The sequence below is a fragment of the Spea bombifrons genome, chromosome 13 (assembly GCF_027358695.1).
Source record: "Spea bombifrons isolate aSpeBom1 chromosome 13, aSpeBom1.2.pri, whole genome shotgun sequence".
Lineage (NCBI taxonomy): Eukaryota > Metazoa > Chordata > Amphibia > Anura > Pelobatidae > Spea > Spea bombifrons.
This window is the reverse complement of record NC_071099.1, coordinates 1,674,631-1,699,917: the sequence shown is the minus strand read 5'-3', so window position 1 is coordinate 1,699,917 and position 25,287 is coordinate 1,674,631. Positions and strand designations below refer to the sequence as shown.

Below are 25,287 nucleotides of genomic sequence, written 5' to 3'. Positions count from 1 at the left end.
AAGAACGTTGCCTCATTTGATAAGTCTTGATTCCAGCTGCAGGGTCAGACTTTGGCGTAAACAACATTAAAGCATGGATCCATCTTGCCTTGTATCAATGGTCCAGGCTGCTGGTGGTTTTGTAATGTGTGGGGGACATTTTCTTGTTACTTTTTGGGCCCCTTAGTACCAATTGAGTGTTGTTTAAACGCGACAGTATTGTTGCTGACTATGTCCATTCCTTTATGACCACAGTGTACCCATCTTCTGATGGCTTCTTCCAGCAGGATAATGCACCAAGTCACAAAGACTCTGCTGTATTTAGGAGAATTTCTAACAAACACTCATGTAACATCCCTTTAAAATAGCATTTAACCTACTTTAACATTTAAAACCATCTAAATACTCATTGGAACTGGCTTCCCTAGCAGCTATGGAAAAATATTAATCGTTCCCAGACCACTTGTGGAGTATCTTCTGTGAAATTTAAAGAGACGCCTTACACTGTTGTGAACAAGGGTTATGTTGCGGTGCTGTTTTAAGTTTGCGTTTACATTGTTGAAAAGCTCTTGGCATGGGAGGGATTCAAATTCAGGGATCATCAAATTATTTTTAAATGAAATGTGTACTAGAGTTTCCGGTAAAACAGGGTGTGTTTTGTGTTGATGAAAGATGCCTAGCTCTGGATCCTGATTAGTAACGTGTCACTGATCACAGGAGACGGCAGAAGAGAAGCTCCCACAGAGGAATCTTAACCCTGTCTCCAAGAAGCTGATGTGGAAAAGGGTAAGTTTCACTGGGCAGCGATCACTTGCAGACTGAAGCATCTATTTTTGTGACCATTTTTGTTTACCAGCTAACTGTCCTAGATTTTTTGCTATTGTCTCTGTTTGCCTCCCTGTGCCAGTAGCCTCTTTCCCAAGGATTTACATCCATGTTACCATACTCTACGCACATTGCATTTAATATTGCTTATCTGATGGTATTATCAACCTTTATTTTGAATTATGCCCTTAATTTGAGAAATACTCATTACAATGTTTCACATTAATGTTATTTATGAGACAATTCATGAGATGCGCTAAGAATAGGTTTGAACATGCCTGGAATACAACTTATATTTGGGGATATAAAAACATGTTCTTGCATATCAGCACCAGAACAAGTCCCTACTGTTGTGTCACGTGACAATTAAGTGTCCCCTGCAAATATTATGTGAAACAATATCTGTAAACCATACTAAGGATGAAGCTGCATTCCACTGTAAAAGAGTTTGAACAGCAATTTTTTAACTGTTCTGCTGGTAAAATACCAGTTACAGTCACTGCACAACCGGACCTATATGTGTTGATGACTTTTCACTGTTAAAGTTCATAAGTAATAATTTCTTCTATGAGCAGGTATGTTTCTATCTCAGTCGGACATACCTGTCAAACTCAATATTTCATCACCAAGGAGATTCTTTATCGATGACAGATACTGTTTTGTTTATATAAGAATCATATAAACAGACGCCTTTCATTTACAGAAATTCTTTTTGGTTACCGATATAATGATTATAAAATGTGTACATTTACTATTTTCTATTTAAAAATAACATTGTTTGTAGTTAAACAGTATAGATCAGAAACAAAGTTGTGAAATTCTTACATTTTAAGGCAATCCCATGCTACAATACATATTGTAACAGTTGTATTTCTTTAAGTGTTTTATTTGTGTGAGAGTATGTACTTGCACATTTGATAGATAGGGAGGGTATATATTATAATTATACGTGATACCATATAATTTCCTGCAAAAATCCCCCTAAAAAACCTATGCATGTTAAAAAGTAAAAAAGACTACAAGAATAACCTGAATTAAAAGCACAATGGACCATCACTCTTGGCAACACCTAAAGATACCTACCCATCAGAACAAAGGTGGAACTAAGAAAACTTGTGCTGAAACTGTGGAGATGAGAGGACCTACATTAAGACAACCACATTGTTTTAAAGAATACTTAAAACTTGAAGTTGTATCATTTGACCAGAGTTGTCACAGCTCTGTCTTTCCCGTCAGGTCAGAATCTGGATATTTTTATAAAGCATTAAGCCCTACCTACCCACACAAATGAATAGTCTTACGGTAACTTGCATCTTTTGGGCTTTAAAGCAACACAAGATTATTTTCTAAAACCAAAGTTACATTTAGACTTTAGTGCGTTACTGGGAATAGATATCAACTAGGCATAGAAGACGAACTAAGCAGGACATCTGCTCATCCTAACTTCCTTAAAGAGTTGGTGCAAGAAGAACCTGCAGTGACAAGCAGTAGGCTGACCTGAACCCAGAAATGATATGCAGTCCACACAAATATAATTAATAATCAACAAAAACAAAAATAATAGCTTGTGCTTAAATATAAAGCACAGTACTGATGCACATGGTGCTACAGTCACCATAGCAACCAATGAAATGTTTAATATTTGTCAGCACTCATTGAGGGAGGTATATTTGTGATGTCATGTGACTACTTTTCTACATTCTTATTGCCTTATTTGAGTAGTATGGTTATCAGTTAATGTGAAAAAAAATAAAATAAAAGCACAGCCCCGGAGCGATAGAAATTGACGCAGGGGCCCATGACTGGGGGGACCTGGGCTGCCCTTCCTCTCCTCCCCTCACTTTTTGCCCTTATCGTTAGCTATACTAATCAGTCCAGCTGTATGTAAATCTCTGATTAGGGGGTCACTCGGGGTTGGTCAGCAGCCCCTGGTGACACCCCCCATAATATGGACTATAAATTGAGCTCTCTACAGGGTCGTGCCTTATTCTTGAACTGTGCTATTGTCAGAAAATATTCCCTCCCACCCTCGCCTTTTTGTTGTTTGTTTCTTTTCTTGGAGGTTTTATGCTGGCATGGTGCTAGAGCAACTCACCTTTAGGGGTGGTTGGCTCGTGGTGCACAAGCTTTCGGGTTTAAGTACAAGACACTCCTTGGGCTAGAGGCCCTTGAGATTCCAATTGGTGCCACGGGCTGACGGGCAAGGGACGCCGTCAGTCACAGCGGGGATACGGTTTCCACGCCTATGCCAGCTGGTGTTATTCATTGGCGGTACACTGGTTACTTTTTTAGTTTGATGTTGGTTGGTTAATTGTTAAAAGGGGGCGTTCGTTAAGCGCACAACACATTGGAGTGAAGTTTACGAAGGGTTAATGGTACTTGACCCTTGACAGTTTAATTGTGTTAGTGTCACGGTGCAGTTGGATTGCACCGTGGACAAAATAATCTATATCTGACTTTTATTTACATTGTTAAGAAAGAAAGAAATAAACTCAATTGTTAAAATTACATTTGGTGTAAGTCTGTTATTGTGGCTATGGGAGGAGGTAAAAGGGGGGCTGCCAGGTAGGCCCTTGTCCAGTCATGATTCAAACCTGAATGTTTCAGTGTATTACACTCGCTGTCTCGAACGAGTCTGTGTCACTTAATTTCTTTGTGTTTCTCCTACAGGTTACCCTTTAAAATCATCTCTTCAAGGTGTTATTGATATTGTCGTAATTATGTCTGAAGTGACGCCTGTTTCCCAAGTCTGCATTCCCCTCAGCAGCGAGACAAATATATCAGGGGCATTTAAACTGGTTGGCACACGGGCTGTTGGTAAAGATGTGAATCTTATTCTATTGATTACAAACCCAGCAAATGACTCAAAGGATATCACTACTAAAATCAGAGCTTACTCAATCCTATACACTAAGAAGGAGATGTATGAGATCTTAAATGAATGCAGAAAAGATCATCTTAAATGCAATGAAGGTAATTGAAATGTTTTGTTGGTTTTTTTTTTTTTTTTTTTTTTTTTAACAAAAACAGCTTGATTATTAAGGACGCATTGATTGCGATAATGGTCACAACAGGTGCTTAAAAGTTGTTATAAAGTCCCCCTGGTCACACCTCTAAACACACCACCTAAATGAAATGTAAGGAGGTATGCAGAAGACAGCCTGCATTTCTTATTCAACAAAAAACACCTAGGATACCTTGCTCCATTCTAATAGGTTCCTCCCATCCCCAACAAGTTACTTTTCTACGAAGCTCAACAATAATGTATTATTTACATGGATGCCCAGCTTCAGAATTCTGTAGGACTTTTTCATCTTGTATGATATAACTTAACTTCAGTATCAATGACCTTTCTATTGCTCTAATGCACCCTTTATCCTCTGTCTAGTGAAGGGGATTCCAATTAGGATAACGTACACCCAGTATGAAGATCGTCTGACAGCAGATAACATGATAGAAGTGACTGCTGCATGTTCCTGTGAACAAACAAACGAGACTGTGATTGTCCAAACCAGCATAGTATTGGATAATCCAACATTTGAAATAAAGGTAGTGTTTAAATCTGTATTTGACATCATGGGTTTTTTACTTGCTTTCCCACTCTTTGAAGCCCTCCATTGGCTCCCTTGTACCGCAAAAAGAAATTCAAAGTACTTCTGGTGACTTTCAATGCCCTCCATAATACTGCCCCCTATACATTTCTGCCTTGATAGCAAAATACTCTTCTACTCGATCTCCAGGTTGTTCCCGTGGGCTAAGGTTTTTCTCCTTGCTTATCTTCTCTTCATTCTTGCGCTTACAAGACTTCACTCATGCTGCCCCTGGAACTCACTAACTAACCTCCACTAACTAACCTCCAGCTTTCACCCTTCTCAACATTTAATAACAATCTCAACTTGTGTTCCATCTGTGCAGCTAGAAAAAAAACAGGATCTTCTCTGTGCACTAATTTAAATTACTTACCAAGAAAGATCTCAAAGAATATGTGGTAATGTCGACATAGATCAGTGTAAGGTTAGGCATTTGCAGAAAGAATGAGCCTATATACACTATCAGTGCATATTATAGATGAAATAAACCTCTAGGTTCTGCAAGTGTACAACATAATGACATAGCATGTAGTACGTGCTCTTCTGCTAGACCACACAGAAGCTATTAGGATCGGCTTTCTCATTGGGTATACTAGCCACTTGTCTATGGCACAACCTTTTACATGGGTATTTGCAGCAGGCTAAGGCAAGTGAAAATTCCTTAAGACTGAAGAAGAGCTCCAGAAAGCAGGGCAGCCTTTACATCGCCGGCACCTTTCAACTTAGTAGAACATTTTGTCAATATCATCGCACAGGGGATTAAGTGAAATCATGCAATTTTATTTCATGCAAGTCCTCACAAAGTGGAGAATGTGCTTACTCATAAGCATGATAATAGGCCTATGAGTAAGAAGCACATAAGATGGGTCTTGTTTTGTTCAATTTGTGAGATGTTTTCTAATGTGGACCTACCCAGTTCTTTGTATGCTTTGCTCTGGTATATACATTCCGACATTCCGGCCCTGTGTTCAGAGTAAAGTTTTTTTAAAGGAATGTGATACTAGTCCTACCTGGGATCTAAATCTTACTTGATGACCAAATCACTAGAAATGGTTTTGAATATTGCATGTTAAATCTGTGGGTTTTTTTGTTTACATGTTTGAGTAAGCAGCTTAAGTGCATATTAGTAAACCCATTGTTTCCATTTATATTTCTTCCATTGGTTTCCACCTCTGAACCCAGTTGTGGCTTAAGGTCTGCTATAAATTTGCATTTACAGTTTTAACTTTAACTACTTTTACTACTTTAACTTTTACTCTTAGTAAATGCCACTCCTATGTTAAATCTCTGCACTGATGTGCATCAAGACTTTAGTACAGGTTCTAACATTCTTGTCATTTCTGCAGGTTAAAGGAAAGGCCTACGTAAACAAGCCTGTTACTGCAGAGGTGGTCTTCAAAAATCCGCTTAATGCAGAGCTGACCGACATAGTAGTGACCGCAGAAGGCAGCGGGTTAATCAAAGATCCTATTACAGCCAAGTAAGATTTTATAGAGCTTTCGGAATAAAGCTTAAGTTTGTTGTGTTGATGCAATTCATGAGAACAAAAAACGTGCCTTTTCTAATCGGATCCAAAAATCCAGATGAAGTCGTTTTCATGGAATTTACTTACCCATACTAGGATACTGGCCTTTTCTCTGTTTTGAGGGAACATATTTATTTCACATGTTGCTGGCGAGAGAATGCAAAGTGCTGCCCCCTACAGGATGTAGGATGTATGAGCTCACAGACGGGAATCAGTTACTGGTTTGAAATGACCAATATGGCAACCCTAATACCCGCACATATACACTCTACCTCACACATGTATACTCTCCTCACATGTATACACATACATGTATATATATGATGTCTTGATGAAAGTCTATAAATAAAATGACTGAAACGTTTACCAGAAAAAACGAGTTTCGTGAAACCATTTAAAACAAGTCCCATGTTTCCCAGTTTATATGCATTACTGCTGCAGCTACCTGGCACTGGGCAGATAAATTAAGGTTGGTGTGCAATTGTATACATTGGACTTTATATATATATATATATATATATATACACACTTAGGGTTCCTACATTAGCTATTTGTAATGAAATGTTAAAACATGTAAATAGACAAAACATTCTGGCTAATTATAGTACATCGATATATCCAGAAATTACGGGGGGGGGGGCGGGCAAAACCTTGGTTACCTATATCCTGGAAACAAAATGGCTGATATAGCAACATTAACACTTACATATACTTTACTTGGGTATCTCTAGTATATTATATAATATATGTATATATATGTGTATATATATATATATATATATATATATATATATATATATATATATATATATAGTCCATTAAAAGTGGTGCCTAAAACACAGCGGTAATCAGAGACTTCTTATCTTTATTTCTATATAATTACCTCAGAAATTCTTTCTCACAGCAATTTCTTAAGACATATACCGGGCAATTACCTTCAGCAAATCCCAGTTTAACCAGGAAGGAGCAGCTCAAGGCTTTGGGAATGAATATCTTTCATCACTATTATTGCTGCACGATGCGTTCTGGAAGCTTCTTTACACAGTTCTCCTGATACTGTGCGACAGGAAGTGACATCACATCCTGGCAATCAGTACAGTGAGGGCAGAGGGAGAGCCCTGGCTCTACAGTTACCCCTAAGTCAGCCTATTTAGATAAGCATAGCACAGAAAACACGTTAGTGTGAATGCTTTTACCGCCCGTAGGGGGCAGTGTCGGTGTTCGTCTCTGCAATGCATACAAAATTTTAAAATATGCTCTGTAATATTCATGAAAATAAACTGCAAGTGGTAATGATTCTGATAAATATATATATTTTTTTGTCTTCTGGTTTTAGGGCCAACTGCGCAAAGCCAAAGGAGACCATCACGATCCCCATAACTATAACTCCATACAAATCAGGCACCAGACATCTACTTGTTGATCTAACGTGTAACAAGTTCATGAACGTTAAGGGTTACACCGAAGTTGAAGTACTGGAAGCCGAGTAGTTTCGTTGTAACCATTGCTCACAATTTCTCTTTCATTGCAGCTGGTTGCAATACATTTATAGAAAGAGAATTTTTGGACATGCCCAAAAAGTAAGCTTTTCTGTACTCTGCCAAAATAGTGGATTTACTGTACAACATTTTTTTTCTTGGCATCGGGATGTCAGCTTGAACTATTGTTTTCACTATAAATGCTTGTTTTCTGTATTTTCATTTAGTGGTCTATTCACTGAGTTCCAGTATTAGGCCAACTCGTTGCCAATTTCTTACAGAACTATTATTATTATTATTATCTTTTATTTGTATAGCGCCAACAGTTTGTGCAGGGTATGACAAGACAAGAATTGACAGACTCAGACAAACCGATACATTAGGTCGAGAGAGCAAGCGTATCGGTTTGTCTTAGTCTGTCAATTCTTGTCTTATCATACCCCTTATAGCTATAGCTGTCTTTAACTGACCGAAAAGGAGAATTATTTGGGGTGGGGAGGCAACCTTATAGGTTGCTCCGATTTTGGAAGTTTTTGTTTTTTAATTTAACATAAAGCTACACATGGTATCTACGAAAAAGGTTAAACTTCCACCAAGACTGGCCACCAGCCAATACATCACAGATGAGTGCCCACCAGCTGAATACACATGGCCATATATCACATTTTTGCTTCAACCTTTGCAAGATACAGAAATGCAGCGTGCCACCGCATATCCAACTTATTATATCAGCAACCTTAGCAGTATTAATAATTTGTAAGATATTATTATAGCGCCTGAAAACAAACCCCTCCAAAACTCTTAGCAGTATTAACGGTGGAAGGCATTATGAGGCACCAACCCACCAGGCATTCATTTATTTATGCTCATTTGTATGAGTGCCAGGGCTGGACAGGAATGGTCAATGTATATTTAAACATATGTGGTACCCTGTACAAGATCAATGTGTTTTGGGTCACAATGAGGATCACTTCACTCATTAGGCTGAATGTGACCAGTGGTCCCCTAGTTTGAATCTCAGACTTTTCCTGGAATGTAATTTTGTTAGAGGTCATGACACTGATCATCCCAAGTCACTTATCTCCTACTTCTGGTACAGGTGATTGATTTGTGGACATAAAGCTGGGGTTTTTGTAAGAACAAGCCCTGTATTTTACCCCCAGAGTTGGAGTTCGGAATACGATGTTTGTCAAACACCATTTTCAGTTGTCTTAGATTCCAGTCATTTAAGAAACTTTCAAGTGCACTAAATAACCCTAAATTATAACTTGTGGGGACAATCATCTCATGGGCCTGCTTCACTTCTTATTGAATAACCCCTTTGAATAATTCTTATTGTAAATTATCAAATAAAAAACACTAAAAGGGACACAGCAGTGTGGAAAATACTTTTTTATTATTATTGTTGTAGCTTAGCCCGTCTGGTGGGTGTCAGAGCCTGTCCTGGTGTGTGTGTGTTTGGGTGTCAGTGTGGCAGAGCCTGTCTTGATGTGTGTGTTTGGCTGTTGGTGTGGCAGAGCCTGTCCTGGTGTGTGTGTGTTTCGGTGTCGGTGTGGCAGAGCCTGTCCTTGTGTGTGTGTGTGTGTGTGTTTGGATGTCGGTGTGGCAGAGCCTGTCCTGGTGTGTGTATTTGGCTGTTTGGGTGTCGGTGTGGCAGAGCCTGTCCTGGTGTGTGTGTTTGGCTGTTGGTGTGGCAGACCCTGTCCTGGTGTGTGTGTTTGGCTGTTCGTGTGGCAGAGCCTGTCCTGGTGTGTGTTTGGTGTGTCGGTGTGGCAGAGCCTTACGGGTGTGTGTGTTTGGGTGTTGGTGTGGCAGAGCCTGTCCTGGTGTGTGTGTTTGGGTGTGGCAGAGCCTGTACTGGTGTGTGTGTTTGGGTGTGGCAGAGCCTGTCCTGGTGTGTGTGTTTGGGTGTGACAGAGCTTGTCCTGGTGTGTATTTGATCATCTGTTTCCTGACACTTTACTTTCTGTAGGAATAAATTGAACTATAGTCACTTTAAAGGACAACATTTTCTAGGCCCAGAAATCAGTGAGCAGAAAAGTGAAGGTTTTGTGTTATTCAATCTATTTCAATCTGCATATTTTATAAAAAAAGGATTAGTTGTGTTAAATTGTGGCTTCAGGTGTCCCGTGTATGTTTACTTTTTTTTGTGTACTAACGTACTCCCGATCCCATCACATTACATCAACATGCGTTAGAAAATGAGGAAATGATGGACATGAATGGTGGGCTGATTCGGTGGCGCAATGGGCCACTTGACTAGACTTGCCCCCCAGTCCGTAGGCAGTCAGCCCTCCCCTGACACTACCTATTGCTTTTATATTTAGTTATTCAATGAAAGTTTCAGAGATATTGAGTTTAAAAGTTCACATCTTAGAAGCTTTAATGACTTATTGTTTTACTTGAATCCCTCCACCCTCTTAGTGTCATAACACTGCATGTTGAACTTGCGATCACACTCCCAGCTATGTATGGCATGTAGCTCAATAAGTTATCTATTATATCTGAGATCAGTAGCTTGCCCACATGCAGTATAGTCGCCTAGAAATGCAGCTAGGTGTACTTAGAACTGAACAGAACAGTTGAAAGGAACAAGAAAACATATTCACACATTCTTAAAAAGGGGTAAGTGGAAGAGATTTTAGAAATATATTTTAATAGTTTTTTATCTCCTTTAAGTGGCAATTGCTCACCCTTCTGTGACTCACATGTTAAAGCAGTATGTTCCTAAACGATCATGCTGAAATTGTGTCTGAGAGTATGTTTACTTGTCTGTTTTTAATTTTGAACATTTAAGAACCAACAATGGGGACATACCTATGACATCTCATACCTTACTGCAGTGCTCCTCAACCCTCTCCTCAAGGCACAGCTAACAGTCCAGGATTTGGGTATTACCCGGGTGTGTCTAATGTGTTGCTAAATTAAAAGACAAACAACCTTAGACACACCTGAGTAATACCTAAATCCTAGACTGTTAGGTGTGACTTGAGGAGATGGTTGAGGAGCACTGCCTTGCTGCACTGCACACATACCTTGGCAGGCAAGCTCACAAAGAGGACTTTCGTTACTGCTCCTAACTCAGAGATCAAAATACCAAAATGATGACCTAACTCAGAGATCAAAATACCAAAATGATGACCTACTATGCCTCACATCTTGAAGCTTACACAAATGAGTATATAGTTTGTTGAGAACTCCCACTTTTCCCACACTGTGGGGAGGGTTATTTTAATTACAACAGGGTGAGGATGCTTTGCCCCAACTCCTAATCTTCCATCCTGTCCACACAATAATAAAGATGACCAATCCCTCCACCGCCTAGTTCACAGGAGCAGATCATATCATCTTCACAACTAGACCCTCAATCTCTAGTGAACAAACCACAAAAGGAAGACAAGCTAATACATCTACCAATATGTGGCAGGAGCATGTTCCCCATCCACTTACCACTCAGGTGCAATACACACCTTTACAAAATTGCCTGCCTTCTATTGATGCTGCTGAGATACAACATTTACGATTAACAAAGATGCAGAAGCTAGTATTGTGCGGAGTGCAGATTCCAGAGCTGAATAAATATCTGACCCACGTGGTTTCCTTTGGATTGCGGTGTTTCCCAACTGTTAATAATACTTTGAGGTTTACTGACTATGTAAAACATCAGTAAAGACAGGGCTCTGCCATGAAGTCATACAAAATACCAAAGATTTTAAAACATTGCATTAACAAATCTTCGTCATAAACGATACAGTGAATGATTGCAAAATAGCATGTCCACACCAACAACAAAACAAGGAAACAATAAGTGGACAAGTTGTAACTCAGAGTCTTCTGCCTACAGGCATTTGGTGGGGATGGAAGCTGCATGTAATCAGGAGTCAGAAGCGCTAAACTTCCCAGTCTAAGCTTCTGCTTCTTTCAACAGTTAACCATGACTCCATGACTATTTATAATGAATGTACAGCTCAGACCATCAGCCAGCCAGGATTTCAGCATATTCCTATTTAAGGACAGGTGGGGCAATCCTGAAATCAATTTATTGTCACATATGTACATAGGAAAATCTTAGGAGATAGGGCTGGAAACGGCTACTATGAAATTAAAGAAATATCTGTAAGGTAATGGTGTGTTTTTAATAAAATACTGTGAGATGAAACTTTACAGTATATCACCGTTTAAGAAATAGCTCTATCCCACAACCTAGATTTTTTCATTGATATAAGAATATTGGGGAACCTAAACTCAGGGATATCGTTTGGAAAACTTACAGAAGCCAACTACTGTAACTTGAGTTGATTCACATGAAAATCTTGCGCCTGATTTCAACAGAGGATTTATAAAACAGAAAACCAACCTCAAGCTACACAGTTGTCTTTTAGCCACAACTACTATGATGTGTGCCCAGCCATCATAAGTACAATGATAATTATAGGTAAACTAAGACACACAACACATGTTTTAACAAGTTTGTTTACAGGTGCTGATCCACTTATATAAAACATTTATTAGACTCTGTAGCATGTTAAGCGGCTCTTGCATCTTATCTTTTCTTTTAATCACGTAAAAATAAATCATAAACCTTTAACAAGCTTTTTCAGCTTATATGGCAACAACCTATCAGTGCCTACTTTTATATCACATGGGAACTGGTTCCAGTTAAAATTATGAAGGAGACACAATTTGACATTAATAAAGAATTATTTCTGGGAAGGGTACTAGAAACCACAGTACTAGAAATTATATTTTTAACACTGCTGCAGTTACAAATTTGGAAGGAATAACACATTTGCGAATATTATTATTTAAAACGGAATGTGCTTAGAAGCTGTCCATGTCTCCCCCTTCTAACGTCATCTCCAAGGAACTATGTCCAGCCCCACCTGGACAGCCAGTCCAGGCTATATGTTTGTGAAACAACATTTCCAGAAATTGCAATTTTGCTCTATGACAAAATAATTAAAAAGGCACAGGAAAGGTAAATATACGTGTGTACACACATCTTCACTTATATTTTAACAAAATAATGGTTAACAACATTAGAGGATTGAAGCATGCAGATGACAGCCATAGGGTTATCCTAAACAGACAAGACCAAGTTTGCTAGATGGTTAAAGTTTTCTTAGCTATGGTCAAATTTTCTGTATGTATTTTTATTTTGTAATTTTTTTTCTGTTATTTATTTATTTAAAGGCTCTATCTTAAGCTGTAAAAAACAGTTAAAAAAATTAATTTATTCTGAAAATCTCACTTGATCTTTGTTCATGGAATAACTTCTCAGAGGAATGATGAAACAATAACTTTTAGTGTCTGCATAATAATGTTTAGCTGCACCTACTTCCAAGCCAACAATGCTGCCAAGAAACAATGTTCCAAGTCAGCAAACCAGTTATGATGCACAGAGTCAGAAAAAAAAAGTCCATAACTCCTGCTGCCCCACCTAATTTTTCGTTTTAAATGTTACACTGCAGGTCCTGAGGCAGGAGTGTCATTTTTAAATCTGTCTGGTGGAAAAAAGTAAAGTCACTTAAGAAAAGGCAGCGAGACAAGACACTATGGCTCAAGGTATGTCTCATCAAATATATAGCAGCTCGTTGGTTATTTAGAATGACAATTATGTGCCTCTTTTGGATTTAAAAAGTATGTTGGATGGGTCATCAGTACCATCGTAGTGTTTGTAACCTTTTGTTCCCAAATTGTACAGGACATGCAGAGTAAATAAGCACCATGATAGAAAATGCAGTGAGAACAATAAGAAGTACAGTCGCATCCTTATATTATGCCATTGCGGGTTTTATTGATAATTATGTATTTACTGCATTTTTTTTAACATTTTTCCACTAGACTGTAAGCTCCACAGTTCAGGGACCTCCTTTCCTAATATATTCATACCTATGGTGCCCTGATCACAATGTCTGTGGACTACTATACTTAATAAATGGCTGCACTCATTGTAGCCCTCCTTTTATTATACTGTTAACTTTAAACCATTCTAAATAGCAGTATACATATATTTAATCTTTTTATTTTTGAGACTGCTCGAATATTGAACCAAAAGATGGTTAATCTAGACCCCCAAATAAGCACCAATGACTAGACATTGCTGACTGTGTGGCTACCCTTGTTCTGGTTTAAGTATGACTTAATCTATGGAGAACAATCTAGGGGAAGTTCTGCATTCTAAACCTCTGGCAACAATGTACAAACATGGAATGCATAAAATTATAATTAAAGACTGGATTCTGTTTACGCCAAGTGCACAACCTTACTTTCTTTTGTCACACAATGCACATGCAGGCAAAGACACTTTGATGGTACTGAGACTACCTTCAAGGTAATGGGGATTACTAATAACAATTTATGATATATCTTACTTAAAGCCACAGAAAGAGCACTGGGTCAATGTATGCTTTAGATACCCTTTTAATAAACTAAGATTTGAGAAAAAAAGAAAGAGCACTGGGGTGTAACTTGAAAGGTCCTAGGGTGACAATAGGTAATAGATTGTGTCGAGTCTACTTGAAGGGTATCAAGACCATCTTAAAGATCCTGGAGGCCAGACAATCTGAGTAGTTATGTGACACCATGATGTAAAAGCTTTATGCTGTACAAGCATGATGGCAGAAAGCATGCCGATTGTACAGGATTAAGGAACAGAGTGTAACTGAGCTTACAATGAACTGGAACCATGCCAAGCTCCTCAGTTTCACCCTTGATTTCACAATCATAATTGACATTCTATGAAAGTTACGCAATTTTGTTTGCAGTGCAAGTTTCCCTGATTTTCCAAGGTGAAAAATTACTGATTGTTATTTCAAGTTTCTTAAAGGTCTAATGGGCTTTCATGGTTGTGAAAAGTATACATTTCACTTGTTTGAAAAGGGGGATTTTTATGTACTTTTTTTTATAAATTATTTTGCTTTTAAAAAAATAAAAAAATAAAAAATTTCAAATCAAGATTTGCAGCGATAATAGAGTGACCATGGAGCGACAGTCGCCTGGCTGGGTCAGGTGAAATACTCTAAATTATTTTGCCATAGGATATGCATTCTAAAAATCTATTCATTTTAATGAATATTACCCTTAAAGAGAAAAGATTACTGTTACTGCACTGTATATCCATGTTATGTATTTTCTGTACAGCTGGTGGCTTTTTAATGATAGTTTACCAAAACACAGCCCTAAAGTCCTATAATTAAGTAATGTGTCAGATTGTAGATCTGTTACTGAGCTTTTCCCTTTCGTTCAGTCATAGCTGCCATCAATCCTGAACAGTTCCGCACCACCCAGATGCCATCTGTCCTAGCCGGTATCCTGATTATCAGGATTGCTAGCAGCTACAGATGCACAGTGGCTAAATAAGCCAATATATAGCTATAGAGTAGGTGGAAGGCATTTGGAATACGCTGTGACCTTACGTGCCACTCATGTGGGCCAAGCATGACATAATGACCACACATTGTGGGTAGAACCACACTTGTCATCAGGTCACAAGATGAAATCCTTGGTTACATTACTTGCCTTTATTTTCAACATATCATCGACAGGCTTTTAACAACCTTACCGTTTTCCAAGTCCCTCAAATCTCATCACAAATCCCTAGGCTACCCTTAGCCATTATACATCCCTTATTACAGATATTGAGTCAACGGTTATTTTGTATCTATATATGAGTTAGGTCTACTGTACCCTCCATTACTTTCCCATCGTGGAGAAGACTGTCAGCAGGGCCCTCACAAAATATTCTATTTTATTATGCGTACAAAAAATTCACCGTCTCCAATAACGGACGGAAAGTAGAACCTTCCACCCTCTCTAGGAACCATCAAGGGACTGACCACTACGTCCTATGACAACTCGAGACACCATGGCTTTCTTTTCCACCAACTTTTGTGTCAGTGAGTCGCAACAAAGCCTAATTTTCACTGTAACTTACACAAATGCATTTTGTTACATTTCACCCAGCTTTAGTTGTTTTTTTTTCTGTGTTGTCCTATTTATTCTATATATATTTATATCTTTTACACTGTACAGCGATCGAGATCTCGTTCTCTGATTTTCATACCAAGAAAAATAATACCGAGCATCGAACAGAGGAGATTAGCGACAGGCGTCTCATCGTACGTCGAGGACAGACCTTTACAATTAGCCTGCGCTTCAAAACAAGAGGGTTTCAGAAGGGAGACCGCATCATCTTCGTTGCAGAAACAGGCGAGTTTCTACGGATGTTATACTATGAGGTCATGAGGTCTTTGAGCACCAGAGAGTAGAGAAATGCATTGATCATCTTTCTTGAATATTAAGGGTTTAACACCAGAATAAACATGGCAATTAATATGAAAGGATTTCCCTACCAGTCTTTCTGATCCTATATGATTGATACACTATGGCTTTGTTTTTGTTAACAGGACCTTGGCCCGATGAAGCTTCTGGAACCAGAGCTGTATTCCCCTTAGCAAGAACCATTAATAAGATGACCTGGAGTGCAGCATTAGTGGACAATAGTATAGATTCAATGACAATCGACATGTGTTCGTCACCCAATGCTATCATTGGACAATACACGCTAAAGATTCAATTTACTACAGGAGGCAAAGCCACCACCTATCAACTGGGAACATTTGTGATCCTCTTCAATCCCTGGTGTGAGAGTAAGTGCCAACACTGTATCCTTCTGGCTAATAGCAAAATAGTGTAAAAATCATACATAAATACCATCAATCTGCCTATCCGGATATATGACATTTACCATAAGGAATGCCAAAAATGCATGAATTGTTCTCTTATAGGGGCTACTACAGGGCAGGGACCTCCGTCCTAATGTATCCTTACATATCACACTGATATTAATGTCTGTATGTCTACAGTTCTTTCCATAGAAATGCGCTCCATTATTATTATTATTATTATTATTATTATTATTATGCAAACTGAAAAGTGTTAAGAACATATTATAAATATATATATATATATATTATACATACAGTATATAAATAACAATATGCAAGTAGAGACATAATTCCTACAATTCCCACACACATTTTTTTGACCGGGTAACATTTTTGGAAGGAACACTTGCCGCATTGTAGAAAAGTAGCTACTGATAGGTTGATGCCATAGAAAGTGAAAAGGCTTCTTAAAATTATCATTGAATAAAATGACACATCCGACAGGGTTAATTTTCCTACTAGAGAGTGCAATTAATGTTGTGTCGAATAAGAAAGGCACTTTTGATCTCCCTGCACATGATTACTAGCATTTAAATTTCCCATGCAGGTACATCACATGGGTTCAGGCACTGTACATGCTACACTGTATGGCAGTCGTGATATGTTTCGAGATATAAGTGCATATTATAGTGGTCGTATAAAGCATATGGCATTATACATCAAATACGTCATAAATAAATCAATACTGAAACATTACAGAATAATAAAATGCATTCTGTACATAATAAAACATTCCATATGAGTTCAATATGGTGATTTTTTTTTATTTTTTTTTTTGCCTGAACTTGACAGATGATGATGTGTACCTTGAAAATGAAGGACAGCGACAGGAATATGTTATGAATGATTACGGCTTTGTGTATCAAGGAAACCACAACTGGATTTCTCCCTGTGCCTGGAACTTTGGGCAGGTAACAAATGTATATTGGCATATTTAAGAGAAAAATGGGGAAACGTCCACTGACACTAAACTGATTGCTTTCATTTTAGTTTGAAGATGATATTTTGGATATTGCTCTAAAGATTTTGGACAAGAACTTGAATTATTTACAGGATGCATTTAAAGATTTGTCCTTCAGAAACAGCCCTGTATATATAAGCAGAGTAGTCTGTGCCATGGTAAGTATAGAACACAATCTTATATACGTTCCTGGAACATCAATAACAATCTATATTTTATACCATGTTTCATCCATTCGTTTTTGAATCATGAGTCTAATTAACCATAGAATTCCCACAGAGTTTCCATGCAAATATACTATTTATTTAGCCAAAGTTCTATGGATCGGTTGGCCACAATCTCCTGGTCTTCAAGTTGCAACTTGGGCACTGATGATGTAGGGAATATGGAACAAAGTTGGAAATTGCAGCCATGACAGTAACACAACAAATTCTTCTACACATTAGTTTAATTGTTTCATTAAATGTTAGTGAGAGAACTTAATCTCACTTTTGGTGGGGGGGTAACCTTATGGGTGGATGGATTTATAGCAGGTTACACCATAAATGTTTTCAGCACAACTAACACTTTTGAATAATATGTTGCTTCATGATAATGTTTTAGATAAACAGCAATGATGACGATGGAGTTCTCCAGGGCAACTGGAGCGAAGATTATAGTAATGGAGTTTGTCCGTCTTCCTGGAATGGAAGTACCGCCATCTTAAGGCAGTGGTACAAGAGTGATTGTCATCCCGTCAAATATGGGCAGTGTTGGGTCTTTGCGGCTGTAATGTGCACAGGTAGTGTGATGATTAATGACTGCAGTACATATACACATTTCATGTGTTCCAGGAAATAGGAAAACATGTAAGCAGGGACATCTTTCTCTTGTGTACCCTCAACAAAAGATTTGGGGGGGGCCTTTGGGGGTCTTTACCACAAGCATCACCATCAGGGAGATGCACTCTCTACCTAATTTCAATGATTATGAAAAATAATACTTGAATTTACAAATTTGGCAATAAAAAATCGGAAGTTTCCATCCTGCCAATCCAGAAATTGAGTGACATTAAATGTATTTGTGTACTGTTATGATTGACTATTTTAAGACACCCAGATCTTCGGGCATGTATCCAAAAACGGATCTACCAAAAGTGCAATGTATTATGTCTGACTTGTGTTTTCCTCTTTGTTTCTAGTCATGAGAAGTTTAGGAATCCCCACTCGTGTTATAACAAATTTTGATTCAGCTCACGACACAAGCAATAACCTAGTTATTGATGAATATTATGATACAACTGGCAAAAAACTCCCCAACAAAGGCAATGACAGCATTTGGTAAGATACAAAGATACAATAAAATGTTTAAGAAGGTTAAACCATAACCATTTATTCACTTAAATTACATACCATAATCCTTAAAACCTCATTATTTTTAATGGTTCCAACCCATCAGCATGTAATAAATAAGAACATTTTAATGTAAGTTAAAGAAAGGCAGTGAAATCAGTGGTTTTCAAACTGGTCTATCAAAAGTGAAGAATCTCAGAATATCTCATTTGCGTTCCAAACATAATACTGGACAGCCAGTTGTCCATGAGAGCATGTTTGACAACCAAACCTCTTGACTTACTGAGTTATTGGTTCCTCCTGTAGGAACTTCCATGTGTGGTGTGAGTGTTGGATGGCCAGGAGAGATTTGCCACAAGGATATGGAGGGTGGCAGGTACTAGACCCAACGCCCCAGGAAACAAGTGATGGTGAGAACACGTAATAATTGGGACAGTAAACAAGGTTGGATTTATATCTCAGAGACGGGCTACAGTTTTAATTAAATATACTAAGGGTGGGGCCTGGATAGGAGAAGGACCAAAGGAGAAATATATAGGGCAAGGGTGAAATGGATGGGAATGCCATTTATTCATATCAATTTGTCTCATTGGGCTCTTCCAGCATATAGCATGTGTGTCTTGGTATCTGTCTATCACGTTATATAAATTATTTGAAGCCGATGATTTTTCTTCAGGAATCTACTGCTGTGGCCCTGCTTCAGTTAAAGCCATCAAAGAGGGAGAGGTCCACCTCAACTATGACTCCCCATTCGTGTTCGCTATGGTCAATGCAGATTGCGTGTCATGGACAGTGTATGGGGCGAGAAAAGAAAAGCATTTCTGTGACCCACATTTGATTGGAAATTGCATCAGCACCAAAAGCGTTGGCAGTGATCAGCGTGAAGATGTTACTAATCACTATAAATATGAAGAAGGTAAATACTATTTAAATAAAAAACAAGCCTTTAGCTGCTATTTATGAAAACAACAGCTGTTGCTTTGTTGATCGTGCAAAACGTCCCTAGTATTTTCCAGCAATGTTGACATAATAAGATATAAAGACAAATAATGTATTGAGACTTCAGAGGTCATGTCTGTACATCTAAATATACGGTCTATTGAAAGCCCATCTGATTCTACATCTTATTCTGTGAGTATTCTTGCCCACTAAAGGATATCAAAACCTCTGAATTTACAAGACCACAAACAAAATGCTTTGAAGAAAAGGGGTTCAAACCCAATTTGAATTCTTCTGAATGACACATCTTGTTCAAAACAGAACACAGTTTCTAGACATTACTAGCCTTTTTTACATAAACACAATGTTAATGAATTCATACAAATTCATCAAAGATCTCCATTGCAAGTGGCCCATTTGCACTAAAGAGGTGTTTGCAAAGCATATGCTTAAGAGGTGGAGTACTGGGACATGGCATTACCAGACCTGGGAACTTTCTGGCTCCGGATACCCTGGGCCCCCCTTGCAGGATGGGGGTAAGAGGTGAGCCGTCCCACTGATGTTGCAGGACACACAACATTGAGATGTGCCAGCGACCTGGAGATTTCCTTTAGTGACCTGGAGAACCAGACAGCTTTGCCCACAGTCTCTTGATGAAACCCAGAGAGTTCCCAGGTATTGACATTACATCCTACCTCCCATAACAGAAGAGGAACAGATTGAGGGCAGTTAAGTAAGCTGTCCTGGGGCAGGCCTAGGTCAGTGACCACCTTAATACATTAAACCTGATCATGGAGGAGAACAATAGAAAGATTTATAGACTCTACCAGTTCCATAACCTGCGTATTACAGTCCAGATGTTTTTTTAAAAATGCTTGTCATTAACAAGTGTGTGATATCAGTGAGGGACAACATTCTGTCTAGAACATTGTGCTTGAAATATCAATATAATGGTACTGAGACATTTCACACTATGCAGGTAAGCGGCATGCAGACACTCCAGATGTAAGTTATGTGTTACTACCCGCTTGCTTGTAGATAATACAACATTTAACTAGACAGTAAATTTACTAGGTGAATATTCTCTCATCTTTAAAGTTCCACCTTTTTTCTAACAGATCACTTCAATGACTTCTCAGAACCGAACGCCGTATTTTGTTCTTCTCATTGAGGTTTTTATAGTTCAGAGGGTGTGTCTGAATAGTGTGTGTTAATAAGATAAGCACAATACAATTCTAACATATGTTTAATATATTTTTTTATGTTAATCCTTCAAAGTGTAAACTGTGAGAACCCACATTGCAATATACCTCCTTAGTGTCCATCTTTGAGAAAATATCAAGCAGCAATTTGACTTGGGGCATCAAAAATGATGTGAGAAAAAATGTTGTTGCAAAACATAACAAGCAAGGAACAGATACGCTGTTTTAGGAAATAACCACTGGAACCATTTGTACTTGATTAGTGAATAAAGCTACAAATCTTTTGAATAGTAGATGCATGTAAATAGTTGGGAAACCACTAGCAATTAAGATGTCTATACATTGTTCTCTGCTTTCTATATTTGGATTGTAAACTATATCATTCTTTTTTGATGAAGGAACACTTGAAGAAAGAAAAATATTCCAAAAAGCTTTGTACAGGTTACAAAGTAAACATCCAGTGCTACGTTCCAATGGCAGCATCAATTCCGACGATACAAGCAGATTCCCTGCCAATGGAGTCTCCCATGAAAATGGAACCTTTGACATGGATAAACTACATAATCCGCCACTTAGTGCCGCCAAATTACTTTTGAAATTTAAATTAACAGAGTCTCCACAGCTTGGACAAACCATCAGCCTCTTGTTACTAGCTGCAAACTTGGTGACGGTTGCCAAGACCTTAAAGTTATGCCTCAGCGCCCAGTCGATAAAACATAATGGCACAGCAGCTCATAGGTTCTGGAAACATTCAATGTACGTTGAGCTTGGGCCCAGAGAAGGTGAGATTTAATATTTTTCATAAATTATGATTGGTCATTCTTATCAAAATAATAGAGCTTATCTCAGTACTCATTATATGATGAGTGTATTAGTGCTCTATTGAAAGTATTCAGTAAAAGTCAAACATGGGATTGCATACCTTTTTTTCTAGTCCTTATCATGGCTAAACCATGTATAAAAATGGGAAAATATGTGAATGTGAATAATACAGTGAATACAGGGCACCTATAGAATCAGGGCTGATTTTAGCAGGGTAATGGCAGGTTGCCAACTTGGTTCCTTTGAGGGTTGCAGCCGACATCAAAGTCTTCTCCTGCAACCCACATGTTTTCTTCAGCATGCATCAGATCTTAGTTCATGGGACATAGGGAAGCAGGAAACCTAAAACTCTGTGTAACAGGTGCCTTTTCTGAAGAAAATCTTTAAAACAACAAATGTTATAAAGCACAGTCAACAGAATCTGTATCTGTATGGTCCGAAGGAGTATTTGTGATCTTATGACGCAAAACACTTTGTTTAATGCCTTGCAGAGAAGTGGATTGCATTAAAAATCCCCTATGCACAGTACGGAAAATTCCTCGAAGAAAACAATTTGATCAGAGTTACTGCTGTAGGGGAGCAGAATCTAACCTGGGAGAAGCTGTTGGTGGAAAAAGATATTAACCTGGCTGTACCGGACATTCTCATCAACGTAAGGAGATGCCTTCAACGCTAAAATGTTATGTCAAAAGAAATCCTGACATGAATATTGGGGTAGTTAACTACTATGTTTTTTAAGTGTAGCTTGGCTACAAATGTGTGACCTTGACTGAATGTGTAAGCTTGACAATCAGAGTTGTCGTCAAGCTTACTGAGAGTTAGAGGTTGGTAGCAGATGGAGAGTGGAGGGCTGTAAGCAATGGGTCCTCTTTCCTTTTCCAAACTAGGCTTGATAAATAACTATTAAGGTAGATGTGTCTCCTTCACGAAGTGAATCGCAAGATTTAAGCCAACTAATGTGTTTTTTGAGTGTTTTACATACCTTGATCATGTTTTCTGCCAAATGTAATATGGGCTATTACATCACTAGGCCTTTAACTACACCTGCACCTGTGCCTAAAATGTGCCAGCCTATTATAAATTTTGCAAGGCCTCACAACGGTTCTATATATTTTGTGATGGAACACACAGTATAGTGCTTCTATATGGAAACATTCTACAAAATATTCATAGGGGTCCAGATCCAAAAGCAAGAGGAGCCCAGGAGCTAATAGCTCCACCTGGAATTTCGACCAGAGAACATGCATAAATTGCAGAAGACATGAATTAGGGAAGAAAGAACAAATGACTAATTGAAATAACAGGTTATGAACAGTCAACAAAACAATCAAATGTTTCAACAGATGCCCAAGAAAATATTTTCGATGATTTATAGAGTGAGGATTTTGTCTGCTTTTCTATCCCCAGTTCGTTGAATCACCGACAGTAAACAAACCGTGCAAGGTGCAGCTAACATTCTTCAATCCTCTAAACGAAGAGATACATAACAGTCTGCTAGTCATTGAGGGCAGTGGCTTGCTTAAAAGTCAGATGAAATTACAGTAAGTATATGTACAAAAATGGCAGAATGTGGATCTTAACAAATAATATTGATTTGAACATTACAGTGTTATGCTTGCTATAGAGCAGGAGGCCTCTCCGTCTCATGGAGCTTGCCGTCTAAATATTAATAGCTTATTTAAATGTTTTCATTTATGAACACGCGACATACAGATTCTCCCTCCAAGATGATTCACAGAATTATATTAAGCATTGGTCAAGGAGACTATGTATGTAGCCCATGGTCTAGGAATGGTGACCAGATGGGTTTATACTGTATATACTATAAATAGTTGTAATTTTACTCTGTGCATATATACAATATCTTGAAAGGGGTATTGTACTGAATCTGTGTGAAGCTGCACTCATTATTAATGTACCTCAGGAGGTGTAGCATTAAGGGTTGAATTTGTTTTTTGGGTTTAAGGTTGTGTTCTCCTAGCACCACCATGCCATAATGATAAAGCTTTGCTCACCACCTCATAGACATATTCATTTTCTGTTTCATTTTAGGATAGGATCCATAAATCCAAGACAGAAATCAATTCTTGAGCTGCAAATTGTTCCCTACAAAGCAGGGTTCAAACAGCTACAAGTGGCCTTCAGCTGCGACAAAGTCACAGTCATCAAGGGGTACAAAAGCGTGCTGGTCAAACCCTGATCATAGACTTGTTTGGGCAGACACAGAGATAAAACACGGCTGTTCTAGGCTTCTTGAGTTCTTGGAGGAACACAAAACTTTTAGCATTAGCTGGGTGTGTTAAGCTGCACATTATCCTAGTGGTGAGGGCTCATTCACAAAAGGAAACTTTCTGGCCTTTATCTAACCGGTTATTACGCTGGATCACAGGAACAGCAACATTTATTTTTTTTAACGCATAATATTTTTTGTACCAGGAGTGTGTGATGTGCTACGATTTGTAAATAAAGTGACTTAAAAAATAAAAGTGTTTAGGTTTTTCTAAGAAGTTATGGAAAAAATTGCAACACAGATGTCATGGCAAAGATTCGCACTGTTTGTTAAATATATAAACTACTGCTTTATAACCAATAATTAGGTAATGGGTGGTGCTGGATTAAATTTTAGAGTTGTGGCTTTCAGAATATCTAATAAAACTAGGAAGGTTTTCTCTTGAAGCATGCATGGGGGCTTAAATTAATTATAGTCGCTAAATGTTTTGTTTACATTGCATGGCTCTTGGGCTTAGAACAGAGTACTTCCCACCATGCACCTGATATTTTAAGAAATCTCTATAATTTGCTAGCAGTTTTCTTTATCAACGTTAATAAAAACTGTGGTGCTATTTTAGTCATTCTTAACATATACAGACAGTTTTCATGAGGAACATATGACTTTTTTGGGCAATACAATCTCAGACCTAACAGTATATTGTACTTTGAGCCGGATCATCTTTTGTGTATTTTTGCCACTGGTTTTGTATATGGTATATAGTTTTTACTTAAAACGCAATCCAGTATGCGTTGATGGATATTGTTTTGAGGGGACTGAAGATGCCAGATTGGAGTTGAGTATCTGATGATCTGGGTTTTTGGTGGGGGAGGGGAGCTGGCCTTTTGACTCTGTATATATTTCTGTGTTGACCTGTTAAATGTTATTAACTTTGAATAAAGACTTAATCTTCTCTGGGATCAACATGTTTACTGTGTTACTGGCTGAGCAGTTATTGCTTAACAATCATGATCTCACGTGCCTAGTATTGGGTTCTCCAGGAGACAAAGAGGACATTTTTGCCAGTACGCGTCCCCATTAATGCACCATCCATTTCCAACCATGCTGCACTACTTTTTGAGAATACTCCACCTGTTTTATGCATGCTTCTCCAACTTTTATTATATTGTGCAATACAATGGTCCGATGGGCCTTTCCGTGTTCTAAAGAACTCTGGGTCTCTGTAGGCAATGCCGAAAAGGAGCACTTGCCCTGTTTCCACTAAAGGGCAACTTGAAGATATATGTAAGCAATTGGGCAGTAGTAAGTAACGAAGTATAAGAAATTAGGTGGTTGTATACGAGCAAAACACTGACTAAAGGAGAAGAGGGGCAGAAAAAAAACTTTCATTTTCTTCTTGGTTCTGCCAACCTTGGACAAAAATCTGGCTTCCCTGTAGGGATCCAATACTTTTTTCTAATTTAGGGAGGCACGTTGCCGGGAATTGCTAGTTTAATAGCTGCGGGATACACTTCTAAAGGGTGGAAGGGCGGAAACCTTGTAAGTGTGACGCAGCATTAGTCTGTATGATTATAATCATATGAAACATGCGTGTGAGGGAATGTCTGTATAGGTCTGTGTATGCATGGACCGTATTTTGCCTCCCTAAATCTCGTTCCCTAGAGACTCCCCTAGAA

The 25,287-nt window shown here is 38.3% G+C and overlaps 2 protein-coding genes across 2 annotated transcripts; both read left to right on the top strand.

Moving 5' to 3' along the window:
• The first annotated feature begins 656 nt into the window (after nucleotides 1-656).
• On the top strand, nucleotides 657-7,716 carry LOC128471913 (protein-glutamine gamma-glutamyltransferase E-like). The gene is made up of 5 exons (XM_053453911.1): nucleotides 657-765; nucleotides 3,475-3,777; nucleotides 4,193-4,353; nucleotides 5,741-5,874; nucleotides 7,256-7,716. Exons 2-5 carry the CDS (start codon nucleotides 3,525-3,527, stop codon nucleotides 7,407-7,409), a joined length of 702 nt encoding a protein of 233 aa, XP_053309886.1. The 5' UTR covers nucleotides 657-765; nucleotides 3,475-3,524; the 3' UTR covers nucleotides 7,410-7,716.
• Nucleotides 7,717-9,922: 2,206 nt separating this feature from the next.
• On the top strand, nucleotides 9,923-23,910 carry LOC128471269 (protein-glutamine gamma-glutamyltransferase 5-like). Its single transcript, XM_053453172.1, has 14 exons — nucleotides 9,923-10,022; nucleotides 12,869-12,962; nucleotides 15,432-15,608; nucleotides 15,806-16,048; nucleotides 16,919-17,037; nucleotides 17,117-17,245; nucleotides 17,691-17,868; nucleotides 18,268-18,406; nucleotides 18,725-18,828; nucleotides 19,095-19,334; nucleotides 20,958-21,341; nucleotides 21,873-22,033; nucleotides 22,789-22,922; nucleotides 23,434-23,910. The coding sequence occupies exons 2-14, from the start codon at nucleotides 12,953-12,955 to the stop codon at nucleotides 23,579-23,581; spliced, it is 2,166 nt and encodes a 721-aa protein (XP_053309147.1). The 5' UTR covers nucleotides 9,923-10,022; nucleotides 12,869-12,952; the 3' UTR covers nucleotides 23,582-23,910.
• The last annotated feature ends 1,377 nt before the right edge of the window (nucleotides 23,911-25,287 follow it).

Coding starts and splice junctions, on each gene's coding strand:
- LOC128471913 (XM_053453911.1), top strand. CDS start 3,525: ATGTCTGAAGTGACGCCTGTTTCCCAAGTCTGCATTCCCCTCAGCAGC. Junction 4,354..5,740: donor ATCCAACATTTGAAATAAAG/GTAGTGTTTAAA, acceptor TCATTTCTGCAG/GTTAAAGGAAAGGCCTACGT. Junction 5,875..7,255: donor AAAGATCCTATTACAGCCAA/GTAAGATTTTAT, acceptor TTCTGGTTTTAG/GGCCAACTGCGCAAAGCCAA.
- LOC128471269 (XM_053453172.1), top strand. Junction 16,049..16,918: donor CTTCAATCCCTGGTGTGAGA/GTAAGTGCCAAC, acceptor TGAACTTGACAG/ATGATGATGTGTACCTTGAA. Junction 22,923..23,433: donor AAAAGTCAGATGAAATTACA/GTAAGTATATGT, acceptor GTTTCATTTTAG/GATAGGATCCATAAATCCAA.